This window comes from Sciurus vulgaris, assembly GCF_902686455.1.
Source record: "Sciurus vulgaris genome assembly, chromosome: 5".
NCBI lineage: Eukaryota > Metazoa > Chordata > Mammalia > Rodentia > Sciuridae > Sciurus > Sciurus vulgaris.
Window position 1 is genome coordinate 112406290 of NC_136465.1, and position 14024 is coordinate 112420313.

The 14024-nt window shown below is 38.0% G+C and overlaps 1 protein-coding gene across 1 annotated transcript; it reads left to right on the top strand.

The window, feature by feature from the left end:
- The first annotated feature begins 5407 nt into the window (after positions 1–5407).
- Positions 5408–5996, top strand: LOC306661263 (microtubule-associated protein 1 light chain 3 beta-like). The gene has a single exon (XM_079140119.1). The coding sequence runs from the start codon at positions 5431–5433 to the stop codon at positions 5740–5742; it is 312 nt and encodes a 103-aa protein (XP_078996245.1). The 5' UTR covers positions 5408–5430; the 3' UTR covers positions 5743–5996.
- Positions 5997–14024: the final 8028 nt, after the last annotated feature.

The window sequence follows — 14024 nt, forward strand, 5'->3', positions numbered from 1 at the left end:
AAATGGTGGGGGAGCCATTCTTAAGCAGTGGAATTTTGCGGGCTAATAACAACAGGCCAATGGTTGGCGAGGAGGTTCGCAGGCTAACAGTGTGGACCAATTACTGGCTAGGAAGTTTGCGGGCTAAGATCTGGGTTGTAAGGTGGTGTGGAGGAGCAGAATAAAGGCAGCGGCAAAGTAGCAAATCTGATGCCAACAATTTGATAGTTTATAAGAGTTTCTTTGAGGTTTACAAGTTGTTACTGGCAATGTCAGTTCAATTTTTAGGGTCATTATCCAACTGGGGAAAAAAACTTCATCATATTTCTTTCATTGGGACTTGGGGCGGATTGCTTAGTAGTAGAATGCTTGCCTAGTACATTCTTGGCCCTGGTTTTGATCCTTAGCATAACACCCCCACGCACACCAAAAAAAAATTTTTTTTCCTTTCATTTCTGAGTTGTAAAATTTTAGGGCATTTCAAATTTTTTGTGCGGGGAATAATCTTACACACACTCTTCAAATTAACTATATTCATTAGCCAATTTATTTAAAAAATCTCATTATGCAATTATACATGGAATAAGTTTTCTTTTTCTTTTTTTTTTTCTTGGTACTGGAGAATGAACCCTGGGTTGCTTAACCACTGAGCCATATCCCCAACCCCCTTTTTATATTTTATTTTGAAACAGAGTGTCCCTGAGTTCTTAGGGCCTCACTAAGTTGCTGAGGCTGGCTTTGAACTCTCAATCCTGCTGCTTCAGCCTCCAGAGCTGCTGACATTACCGTGCCTGGCCATGGTATAAGTTTTTTACTACCTGCATTGATATCAGTAACTTGTGCCAAGTCATCAACAAATTTAAACAGGAGCCTGGTGTGGTGGCACACCCCTGTACTCCCAGCAAATGGGAGGCTGAGGCGGGATTGAAGTTTGAGACCAGCCTGTCTTAAAGTAAAAAATTAAAAAGGGGATGTAGCTTAGTGGTAGAATGCACCTGGGTTGAATCCCCAGTATTGAAAAAAAAGTTTTTAAACATAGGAATTCTGATAAATTATATTTTGTACAGTTCTCATCAAAAAAGAAAAAAAAATACAGTGTATTTATAATTATATATGCTGTATTGTTGAGTATATTGCCTGAAGGTCAAACTTGTTTTGACTGGTGTCCATATGGGATGGAATCCTCTGCTTATTTTTTTGCATGGATGATGTTTGAAACAATTTTCTTCAGACCAACTTTCTTCATGTATTTTTCAAACCCTGATTCTTTACTCCCACATACTTCTGGTGCCAGGTGCTGTAGGATATGTTTATATCCTAATTTCACCTCTGGCTGTAGACCTACAAGTCACAACACGTGATGAGTCATATGGTGGGTAGATAAGAGTACTCCTGGAAGGTAGTCTTGCATCTGGGCAGTGGGTAATACAGTCACATGGAGGTGACTGTAAACCATATGAATAGATCTAAAATGAGTCTGTTCTCCCCTAAAGTTCCCATTAGGTGGATCCCCAAAATGCCTGTGGCCACTCCTCTACCATCCAACACAAACTGGAGGGGAAGTCAAACTGGAAATAGATGGCAACCTTAACCAACTCCAATAAAACATCTTTTTTCAAATTTTACAGAAAAAAAGTGACCTCATGTACATATTGCTAGGGTCTTGGAAGGTCCTGCATGGGAGTGAAGACCCTGAATCTTGAGCTTCATTAGATCCATGGGAAACCCATCTCTGCCCTGCACAGGACGTGTCCTGAAGCACAGCTGAAATGAATAGGTATCTCTTATACGCTGTTAGTGGGAATGTCAGTCAGTACAGCCATTATGGAAAAATTAAAAATAGAACTACCATGTGATCCAGCAATCCAACTATTGGTATATAAACACAAACAAAAGGAAATCAGTATGTTAAAGAGACATCTGCACTCCCATGTTTATTGTAGCACTATTCATAGTAGTCACACGATGCAATCAATCTAGGTGTCCATCAACAAATGAAAGGATAAGGGAATATGGTTTATATTCACAGTGAAATATTATTTAGCTATAAAAATAATAAAATCCTGTAATTTGCTACAACATATGTGGAACTGGAGAACATTGCATTAAATAATATAAGCCTGGCATAGAAAGACAAATATCACATGTTCTCATGTACCTGAGGAAGCTAAAAAAATTGATCTCAGAAGTTGAGAATAGAATGGTTACCAGAGGCTGGGAAGGGTGGTGGGAAGGAAGGAATGGAGAGGATGGTCAATGGGTACAGGGCCCATTGGATAGAAGAAATATTTTCTTTTCTTTTTTTAAAAAAAAATTGTTTATTTTTTATTTTAGTTATACATGACACTGGAATGTATTTTGGCAGAATATACATACATAGAGTACAACTTATTCTATTTAGGTTCCTACTCTTATGGTTGTACATGATGTGGAGTTACTCTGATCTTGTATACAAATACAAGGCTAGGAAAGTTATGACCAATAATTCTACTGTCTTTCCTATTCCCCTCCCTGTCCCTTCCGTTCGTTCCCCTTTGTCTAATCCAGTGGACTTCTATTCTTCCCCTTCCCACCTTCCCTTATTGTGGATTAGTATCCACAACTCAGAGAGAACATTTGACCTTTGGTTTTTTGTGATTGACTTATTTCACTTAGCATGATATTCTCTAGTTCCCCATTTACTGGCAAATGCCATAATTTCATTCTTCTTTATGATTTAGTAATATTCCATTGTGTATATATACCATATTTTCTTTATCCATTCATTCATTGAAGGACACCTCAGACACCTAGGTTGTTTCCATAACTTGGCTATTGTGAGTTAAGCTGCTATAAACATGGATGTGGCTGCATCACTGTAGTATGCTATTTTTAAGTCCTTTGGGTATAGATCAAGGAGTGGGATAAGTAGGTCAAATGGTGGTTCCATTCCAAGTTTTTTAAGGAATACTCATCATAGTGCTTTCCATCGTGGTTGCACCAATTTGCAGCCCCACCAACATTGTATGAGACTACATTTCTCCCCACATCTCACCAATATTTATTTATTCATTTATTTATATGTGGCCATTATTATTATTGTCCTCCTTTACAGATGAGGAACATAAGGACCCCAAGAGGCTGAGTCACTGGCCACATTTAGCTAAAAGTGCCAGTGCCAGTATTCAAACATAGGTGATGTGGCCCTGGAATCTGGGCTCTGAGTCATTTCACATGTGGCCCCTCTGAGGGGATAAGTATCACTGAATACTTACTATTTTTTTATTAAAATTTAAAAAATTTTTACAGACTGCATTTTGATTCATTGTATACAAATGGGGTCAACTTTTCATTTCTATGGTTGTACACAATGTAGATTCACACCATTCATGTAATCATACATATACTTAGGGTAATACACCATCCAAAGTTCCTCTACACCATCCAAAGTTACTTCATTCTCCCCCCCATCACCCTCCCTTGTTATATATCGTCATCCACTTATCAGAGAAAACATTTTGCCTTTGGTTTTTAGGGCTTGGCCTATTTCTCTTAGCATGATTTTTCCAACTTCATTCATTTACCAGCAAATGCCATTATTTTATTCTTCTTTATGGCTGAGTATTATTCCATTGTGTATATATACCACAGTTTCTTTATCCATTCTTCAACTGAAGGGCATCTCCCTTGGTTCCACAATCTAGCTATTGTGAATTGAGCTGCTATGAACATTGATGTGGCCCCATCACTGTAGTATGCTGATTTTAAGTCCTTTGGGTACAAACTCAGGAGTGGGATAGCTGGGTCAAATGGTGGTTCCATTCCAAGTTTTTTGAGGAATCTTCATACTGCTTTCCAGAGTGAGTGTACCAGTTTACAACTCCACCAGCAATGTATGAGTGTGCCTTTTTCCCCACATCCATGCCAGGACTTATTATTGCTTGTGTTCTGGATAATGGCCATTCTAATTGGAGTTAGATGAAATCTTGGTGTGGTTTTGATTTGCATTTCTCTAATTACTAGGGATGATGAGCACTTTTTCATATATTTGTTGGTCACTCTATATCTTCTTCTGTGAAGTGTCTGCCCAGTTCCTTAGTCCATTTATTGATTGGGTCCTTTGTATTTTTGATGTAAAGTTTTTTAAGTTCTTCATAAACTTTGGAGATTAGTGCTATGTCTGAAGTGTGTGTGGAAAGATTTTCTCCCACTCTGTAGGCTCTCTTCTCACATTATTGTTTCCTTTACTGAGAAAAAGCTTTTTAGTTTGAATCTATTCCATTTATTGCTTCTTGCTTTTATTTCTTGCATTCTGGGGGTCTTGTTAAGGAAGTCTGGTCCTAAGCCAACATGATGGAGGTTCAGGCCTGCTTTTTCTTCTATTTGGTGAAGAGTCTCAGGTCTAATTCCTAGATCCTTGATCCATTTTGAGTTGAGTTTTGTACAGGGTGAGAGATAGGGGTTTAATTTCATTTTACTGCATTTGGATTTCCAGTTTTGCCAGCACCATTTGTTGAAGAGATTATCTTTTCTCCATTGTAAGTTTTTGGCACCTTTGTCTAGTATGAGATAACTGTACTTATGTGGGTATGTCTCTGTGTCTATCCTATACTATCCCGTACTATCCTGTACTATTGGTCTACCTGTCTATTTGGGTGCCAGTACCATGCCGTTTTTGTTATTATTGCTCTATGGTAGAGCTTTAGGTCTGTTATTGTGATACCTCCTGCATCACTCTTCCTACCCAGGATTGCTTTGGATATTCTGGGTCTTTTTGTTCTTCCAGATGAATTTCATGATTGCTTTCTCTATTTCTGTGAGAGATGTCATTGGGATTTTAATTGGGATTGCATTAAATCTGTATAGCACCTTTGGAAGTATGGCCATTTTGATTATATTAATTCTGCCTTCCCAAGAACATGGGCAATCTTTCCATCTTCTAATGTCTTCAATTTCTTTCTTTAATGTTCTGTAGTTTCCATTGTAGAGCTCTTTCACCTCTTTGGTTAGATTGATTTCCAAGTATTTTATTTTTTTGAGGCTATTGTGAATGCAGTTGTTTTCCTCATTTCCTTTTCAGATGTTTCATTGCTTATAAATCAAAATGCTTAAGATTTATGTGTGTTGGTTTTATATCCTGCTATTTTGCTGAATTCATTTATGAGGTCTAGAAGTTTTCTTGTGGAATTTTTTGGATCCTCTAAATATAGAATCTTGTCATTAGCAAATAGTGACAGCTTGAGATCTTCCTTCTCCTATTCATATCCCTTTAATTTCTTTGGTCTGTCTAATTGCTCTGGCTAGTATTTCAAGGATGATGTTAAATAGAAGTGGTGAAAGAGGGCATCCCTGTCTTGTTCCAGTTTTTAAAAGAAATGATTTCAACTTTTCTTCATTAAGAATGATGTTGGAAGGGAAGTCGCTGTTGCCGGAGCCGGACCCGCCGCCGCCGAGCCCCGGGCCTCCAGCGCCATGCCGTCGGAGAAGACCTTCAAGCAGCGCCGCACCTTCGAAAGATACAAGGGCAAGAAGCAGCTGCCCGTCCTGGACAAGACCAAGTTCCTCGTGCCCGACCACGTCAATATGAGCGAGCTCATCAAGATGATCAGAAGGCGCTTGCAGCTCAACGCAAACCAGGCCTTCTTCCTCTTGGTGAATGGGCACAGCATGATGAGCGTGTCCACACCCGTGTCCGAGGTGTACAAGAGTGAGAAGGACGAGGACGGCTTCCTGTACATGGTGTACGCCTCCCAGGAAACGTTCGGGAGCGGGTCTGCACTGTAAGACGAGGGCCCTGTGTCAGCTTTCTAATTGCCAAGGAGAAAAAAGGGATGTCACCAACTGAGACTGATGAGTTCATCTAGTCACAGGCCATCGGAGCACTTGTGTTCCACCTAGGAGCTTTAGGAGTTTTTGTATTGCACGCAGAAAAATGGAACTCCAAATGAGCATGCTCAGCTTTGGAAACTATATTATTTAACCTAGGCATCTTGTTTTCAAATTTTAGAAGTTTAAAAATAAAACACTTTGCATCCTAAAAAAAAAAAAAAGAATGATGTTGGCTGTGGGTTTAGCATAAATAGCCTTTATAATGTTCAGGTATGTTCCTACTATCCCTATTTTTTGTAGTGTTTTGAGCATGAAGGGGTGTTGTATTTTGATGCTTTCTGTGCATCAATTGAAATAATCATATGATTCTTAACCTTAAGTCTATTGATGTGATGAATTACATTTATTGATTTCTGGATGTTGAATCAACTTTGCATTCCTCGGATGAACCCCACTTGATTGTGGTGCACTGTCTTCTTAATATGTTTTTGTATGCGATTTGCCAGAATTTTGTTAAGGGATCTTTGCGTCTATATTCATAAGCAATATCAGTCTAAAATTTTCTTTCCTTGATGTGTCTTTGCCTGGTTTGGGTATGAGGGTGATACTAGCTTTGTAGAATGAGTTTGAAAGGGTTCCCTCTTTTCCTATTTCCTGGAATATTTTAAGGAGTATTGGAATGAGTTCTTCTTTGAAGGTCTTATAGAACTCAGCTGAGAATCTGTCTGGTCCTGGGCTTTTCTTGGTTGGTAGGCTTTTGATGCCTTCTTATATTTCATTGCTTGAAATTGATCTGTTTAAATTGTGTATGTCCTCCTGGTTCAGTTTGTGAGGATCATATGTCTCTAGAAATTTATCAGTGTCTTTGATATTTTCTATTTTGTTGGAGTATAGATTTTTCAAAGTAGCTTCTCATTATGTTATGTATTTCAGTGGTGTCTGTTGTGATATTTCCTTTTTCATCACAAATTTTAGTATTTTGAGTTTTCTCTCTCCTCTTTGTTAGTGTGGTGAAGGGTTTATCTATTTTGTTTACTTTTTCAAAGAATCAACTTTTTGTTTTGTCAATTTTATGAATTGTTTCTTTTGTTTCAATTTCATTGATTTCAGCTCTGATTTTAATTATTTCCTGTCTTCTACTACTTTTGGTGTTGTTCTGTTTTTCTTTTTCTAGGGTTTTGAGGTGTGATATTAGGTCATTTAGTTGTTGACTCTTTATTCTTTTCTTGAATGCGCTCCATGAAATGAATTTTCCTTTTAGTACTGCTTCCATAGTGTCCCAGAGATTTTGATATGTTGTATTGTCATTCTCATTTAACTCTAAGAATTTTTTAATCTCCTCCCTGATGTTTTCTGTTATCCATGCTTCATTCAATAGCATATTACTTATTCTCCAGGTGTTGGAGTAATTTCTGTTTTTTTATTTTGTCATTGATTTCTAATTTCATTCCATTAGGATCTGATAGAACACAAGGCAGTATCTCTATTTTTTTGCAATTACTGAGGGCTGCTTTGTGGCATAACATATGCTCTATTTTAGAGAAGGATTCATGTGCTGCTGAGAAGAAAGTGTATTTGCTCATTGATGGATGGAATATTCTATATATGTCTGTTAAGTCTAAGTTATTGATTGTGTTATTGAGTTCTATGGTTTCTTTGTTTAGTTTTTGTTTGGAAGATCTATCCAGTGGTGACAGCAGTGTGCTCAAATCACCCAGAATTATTGTGCTTGGTCTATTTGATTCCTGGAATTGAGAGGGATTTGTTCAATGTACATGTATGCACCGTTGTTTGGGGCATAAATATTTACGACCGTTATGTCTTCCTGATTCGTGGTTCCCTTAAGCAGTATGAAATGTCCTTCTTTATCTCTTCTGACTAACTTGGACTTGAAGTCCACTTTATCTGAAATAAGGATGGAAACCCCTGCTTTTTTACTGAGTTCGTGTGCATGGTAGGTTTTTTTCCCATCCTTTCACCTCTAGTCTGTGGATGTCAGTTTCTATGAGATAAGTCTCTTGAAGGCAGCATATTGTTGGGTCTTTCTTTTTAATCCAATCTGCCAGTCTATGTCTTTTGATTGATGAGTTTAGGCCATTAATATTCAGGATTATTATTGCTATATGATTTGTATTCCCAGTCATTTGGGCTTCTTTTTGATTTTTAACTTGACTTGTTTTCCCCTTTGATTAGTTTTTCCTTTAAGGTAGTTCCTCCCTTTGCTGACTTACATTGTTGTTTTTCATTTCCTCCTCATGGAATATTTTGCTGAGAATATTCTGTAGCACAGGCTTTCTATTTGTAAATTCTTTTAACTTTTGTTTATCATGGAAGGATTTTATTTTGTCTTCAAATCTGAAGGTTAGTTTTGCTGGGTATAGGATTCTTGGTTGGTGGCCATATTCTTTCAAAGCTTGAAATATGTTGTTCCAGGCCCTTCTAGCTTTCAGGGTCTGGGCTGAGAAATCTGCTGATATCTGTATGGGTTTCCCCCTGTATGTAATCTGATGCTTTTCTCTTGCAGCCTTCAAAATCCTATCTTTATTTTGTGCCTTGGTGTGGATCTGTTGTGATTTTGTGCATTTGGTGTTCTGTAAGCCTCTTGTATTTGATTTTCCACTTCATTCTTCAGGTTTGGGAAATTTTCTGATATTATTTCATTGAGTAGGTTGTTCATTCCTTTGGTTTGTATCTCTGTGCCTTCCTCAATCCCAATAATTCTTAAATTTGGTCTTTTCATGATGTCCCATAGTTCTTGGAGGTTTTGTTCATAATATCTTACCATCCTCTTTGTTTGGTCAACTTTATTTTCAAGATTAAATATTTTGTCTTCATTATCTGAGGTTCCATCTTCTAAGCAATCTAGTGTGTTTGTGATGCTTTCCATTGAGTTGTTTATTTGGTTTATTGTTTTCTTCATTTCAAGGATTTTTTTTTTTTTTGAGAATCTCTATCTCTTTGTTGAAATGATCTTTTGCTTCCTTCAGTTGCTTTTTCAACTGCTTATTGGAGTAATCATTCATTGCCTGCATTTGCTCTCTTATCCTTTGCTTCACAAATCATTTTAATTATGAATATTCTGAACTCCTTTTCTTACATTTCTTCTACCATGCTATCACTGGATTCTTTTAATATAGAAGCTAAGTTTGTTTTGATCATTTTCTTCCCTTGTTTTTTCATGTTGTTCACATATCTTTCCCTCTAGAAGAGCAGATCTGAAGTATTGCACTTTCCCCCCATAGGCTTATAGTGACCTTATAGGTTTCCAAAACCTATAAGGAGGAGATCTTCTTTAAGGAGGAGATCAATATTAGCAGCGTCCAGTACAGACAATATGCAGCCCTAAACCAAATAGCCCCTATGAAGATGTTAACAATATTATCATAATAAACAGAATGATTTCAATTATTATCTTCAGTATAACAAATAGATTTGCAATAAGGTCTGCATTTTCTAATGGAGGACAAAGAGGATGGGGAGGGGTGTAGAATGTAACTCTTAATGGGATAAGAAAAGAGTATATAGAAGTTCTAGATCATAGAAAGAATGAAAGTACAATCAAAAGAAGTTGGTTATTAGCATGAGAAAAGGGAGAAAGAGACTGAGGAAACAAGTAAACAAAAGGAAAATAGAGCAAGAAAAGTAAAGAAGTAAAAACTTAAAAATTTTCAAAGAGGAGAAAATAAAAAGAAAGAAAGAAAAATCTACGCTTTAACAGTATTCAAACCTTCCAGTCTTCAGTAGCCTGATGAATTAGAGGTACCTGACAATGAGCTTCCAGTCTCCAGCAGGCATCTCAGGGTGGGATTTGCCCCACCTAAAGATGGGAGCTATCACTTCCAGGATAATCCAAGATAGCCACTCTGATTTCCAAATGTGTTGGCAAATGGGGAGCTGCAGCTCTGGGTGTGAGCTTGGTCAGTCAGGGGTCCTGGAGGCAGGGTGCAGTTGGTCGGGCAGGGATCCTGGAAGTGGGGTGTGGTTGGTCTGATTGAGGGGTCCTGATGACAGGGCTCGGTCAGTCTGGCCTGGGGTCCTACAGGTCCTGGCTATTGTCTCAAAATGGCAGCAGCCACTTGTAACCAAACCTGTAGGTACTGTGACAGTGGACTCCCAGGTAACAGCAGGCAACTGGTGATCCACTAGCAGTCTGTGGTCAGTCTGCTGGCTACTGGTGGATGATCAGCAGGTGGACCTCAGGCGGTGGGCGATGGGTAGCTGAAAGGCGGGCAATGGGCAAGCAAGAGGCAGGAAAATGGTGGATGATGGGTGCCAGTCAGTGAGCAATCTACACTCAAAAAGTAGTCGATATGCTGGTAGACTGCAGGTGATTGCAGTAGACAAATGGGGTAAACGGCAGGGGATTGATAAGCAGCAAAAACTGCCTCACCAAGAAACAGATATCCTCTGCTTGAAATCCGAGTTACAGAGTAACAAGGAATGCAGCCTCCCTCTAGTCCGCCATCTTGGATCCTCCAGATCAATATTTATTGTTACTTGTATTCTTTATAACTGCTATTTTGACTGGAGTAAGATGGAACCTTGGTGTAGTTTTAATTTGCACTTCTCTAATTGCTAGAGATGTTGAACTTTTTAAATATGTTTTTTGATTTTTCATATTTATTCTGTGAAGTGTTTGTTTGGTTCCTTTGCCCATTTATTGATTGGATTATTTATTTTTCTGGTGTTAAGTTTTGAATGAATATTTTCTAATGTTCCATAGCATAGTAGAATAACTGTGACTGGACAACATTTAATTGCATATCTCTAAAAACCTAGTAGAGAGGATTTTGAATATTCCCAACACAAAAACCTGATAAATGTTTGAGGTGATAGAAATACTAATTGCCCTGATCAGATCATTAAACATTGTATACATGGATTGAAATAGCACACCATACTCCATAAATATTTATAATTATTGTGTGTTGTTATGGTCTGGATCTTAAATGTCCCCCCCAAAAGTTCATGTGTTGAATACTAGGTCCCCAGCCAATGGTTCAGTTGGGAGGTAGTGGAACCTTAGGAGGTAGGGCCTTGCAGAAGGCAATTAGGTTACTAGGGCATACCTGTCAAAGTGATATGGGGACCCCAGCTCCTTTCTCTGTCTTTGCTTCCCAGCCACCATGAGGTGAGCAAATCTTCTCTGCCCCACTCTCCACACGATGATGTTCTGCCTTGCTACAGTCTCAAGCAACTGTGTACTGAAACAGTGAGCCATGCATGCTAGGCAAGTACCATACCACTGAGCTACAGCCCCAGCCCAGTCCTCAAGAGTTTTAAACCACTTGGAAATAATAACCAAACAATTTATTTATTTATTTTGGGTCCCAGGGATTGCACTCAGGGGCACTCAACCACTGAACCACATCCCCAGCCCTATTTTGTATTTTATTTAGAAACAGGGTCTCACTCATTTGTTTAGTGCCTTGCTTTTGCTGAGGCTGGCTTTGAACTCATGATCCTCCTGCCTCAGCCTCCCCAGGCAGGCACACTTGGCCAAACAATTAATTAATGGAGTGTTATAGTTAAAAGCCAATGGGAGAACACCCATTCTAAGCCCCTTATTTTCAGATAAGAAAACAGACTTAAGGTAAAGGCAGTTTATCCACAGGTAGGGCTCAATTAGGGTAGGCTAAGGGCTGTAAAAACGAGCCTACATCTCAGTGACTTTTAATCATGAACTTATTTCTCCCCCATGTCATAGGCCTTATGTGAGTCATGGCAGAGAGAGAGAGAGAGAGAGAGAGAGAGATACAGGGAGAGAGAAAGTGAGTGCTCCTTCTCAGAGATTCCATGAACCCATCTGGAAGTTCTACCTTTCCCTGGGAGTTCTTGGAGGCCTCCCATGAATGCTGTGTATCTGGCTGCAGATAAGGGAAAAGAGAACCTGAAGAATCTCAAGGGAAGATTTGGGGGCCAGAACCAGAAAGGTGTTCCTCACTCACATACACATTCCATTGACTGAACTCATTCCCCACAGTCTGTTAGCAGGTAATTTAGCAATGTGTCCAGGAAGGAAAAAAACAAAAAACAAAAAAACAGGTTTAGGAGAAAATTAACAAGCCTCTGTCCAGGAGGGATGTGAGAGGAAGAGTGATATTTGTGGAATATTGACCAGAAGGTTGGCTCTGATTTTTATACATTATTTAATTTAATCTGGTCTAGACATCAGGTTCTCCTATTCCCATGTTGGCATTTTTTTTTTCACTTTGTTCCCAAACAGAAGGTAAAATAGAAATAAGAATATTTCTCATCTTCCATCTCTGTCCCAAGACACGGTTTAGACCTCAGGGGGTCCTTAAACCAGCAAGCTGTCTTCACTAATTACAGAGAAGATAGAGAATGAATATGAAGCTCTTTGGACAGACTTTTTCTGGCCTACCTTCTACAAGGTGAACTATTTTCTTGTCCCTTTAAAAATACCACAGGACCTGTAGATGACTGGCAGACAATCTCATCATCTGTTTTCAGAATCCTCTCTTTTACCCCTCTGAAATAAAATAATTTTGTCACATCTGTCTGGATTCTTGGTGGCAATCAACAGAAATAGGCTCTGTCTGATAAACAGAAAAGGAATTTATTAAAAGGATATTTGAGAGTTCATAGATTGTAAAAGGAAAACAAGAGAATCAGGCTTGAAAGGGAAATAAGAGAATTCTAGTTAAACATGGTGGATTTTTCACACACACACACACACACACACACACACACACACACACAATTGTTTTTATTCTGTAAAACTCCACTAAAATGATAATGAAAGCCACAAATTCTCAAGGACAAGGAAAACGGGAGAAAGGACAATAGTAACAAGTGTGGAACACAGGGACATAGCCCACCAAGAGAGTTGAGTCCTATGTGATTAAATGGGAAAATCAAGAAGCAACATAACATATACTAGAGGTCTGTAAAATTTCAGGGATTTGGACTGGGGTAGTGGCTCAAGGGTAGAGCATTTGCCTAGAATGGGTTCAATCCTCAGCACCACATTAAAAAAAAAAAAAAAAAAAAAAAAACCTAAATAAAATGAAGTAGTGTCCATCTACAACTAAACAGTAAGAAAATTTAAATTTTTTTCAGGAATTTATGCAATAGACACTTTGATATATGACATGTAGATGTGTCTCAAAAACAAATTATTTCTTTCAACCAGTGTTGCTTAAACAATTAGATATCAATAGGTAAAAAGAATTAGAATAAAAGAACCAAAACCTCAAAACCTATGCAAAAACTAATTCCATGTGGATTATAGATTAAATAATATGTAAAATCATAAAACTTTCAGAATATAGGAGAACATCTTTAGAACCCAGGACTCAGTGAAATATTCTTTAGAAGTGACACCAAAAGTATGATTCACAAACAAAAAAAAATCAATGAATTGAACTTTATCAGAGAGAAACACTTTGCTTTGTGAAAAAATCCCATGAAGAGGATAAAAAGGTAAACTAGAGTTAGGGAGAAGATTTACAAACCATGTGTCTAAAAAGGATTTGTATCTAAAGTATATAAAGAACTGTACAGTATAAAAGACAAATCTAACTAGAAAATAAATAAAAGATCTGGAGACATTTCATGGTTTTTATGTTCCCTATTCTAATAGATGTATAGGGTATCTCATGATGGTCTTAGTTTGCATTTCCCTCATGGATTGTGATGTTTAACATCCTCTCATGTGTTTTGTCCTGTAGATTTTTCCCATGATGGGAATTGTTAAATAAATTTCTTTACCTTGTTTTCAATATAAACTGTTAGTTTATATTTTATATTGGTCAGATATAGATTTGGGTCTTAGCAGAAAAACTGCTAAATATTTATTACTGCATCACTTTGTGTGTGTGTGTGTGTGTGTGTGTGTGTGTGTGTGTGTGTGTGTGTGTGATCAAACCCAGGGCTTTGCTGGGCTGTGTCACTCTAGAGCAGGTGACCCTAGATCATCAGGGGAAACTCTCTAACATGAAAAATAGAGTCCAAAAAGCATAGAAATAAGCAAGTCAGAGAAGCAAAGGCTACACAGGAAGAAGAATGCATTTCTAAGAAATCCTAAGACAATACTCTAATAGAGATATTGCATCTGTGAAGTATGCTATAAAAACAACATTCAGTCTTGGTGATGATTAAATGGGAGTTTACCATAAAATTCTTTCAACTTTACTATATATTTGAAAACTTTCATAACAAAATATGGGGGGTGGTAATATTTACAGGACAACAAAGACCTTTTGGATGTTAAA

Excerpts from the sequence above, each read along its gene's own strand:
- LOC306661263 (XM_079140119.1), top strand. The coding sequence starts at position 5,431 with ATGCCGTCGGAGAAGACCTTCAAGCAGCGCCGCACCTTCGAAAGATAC.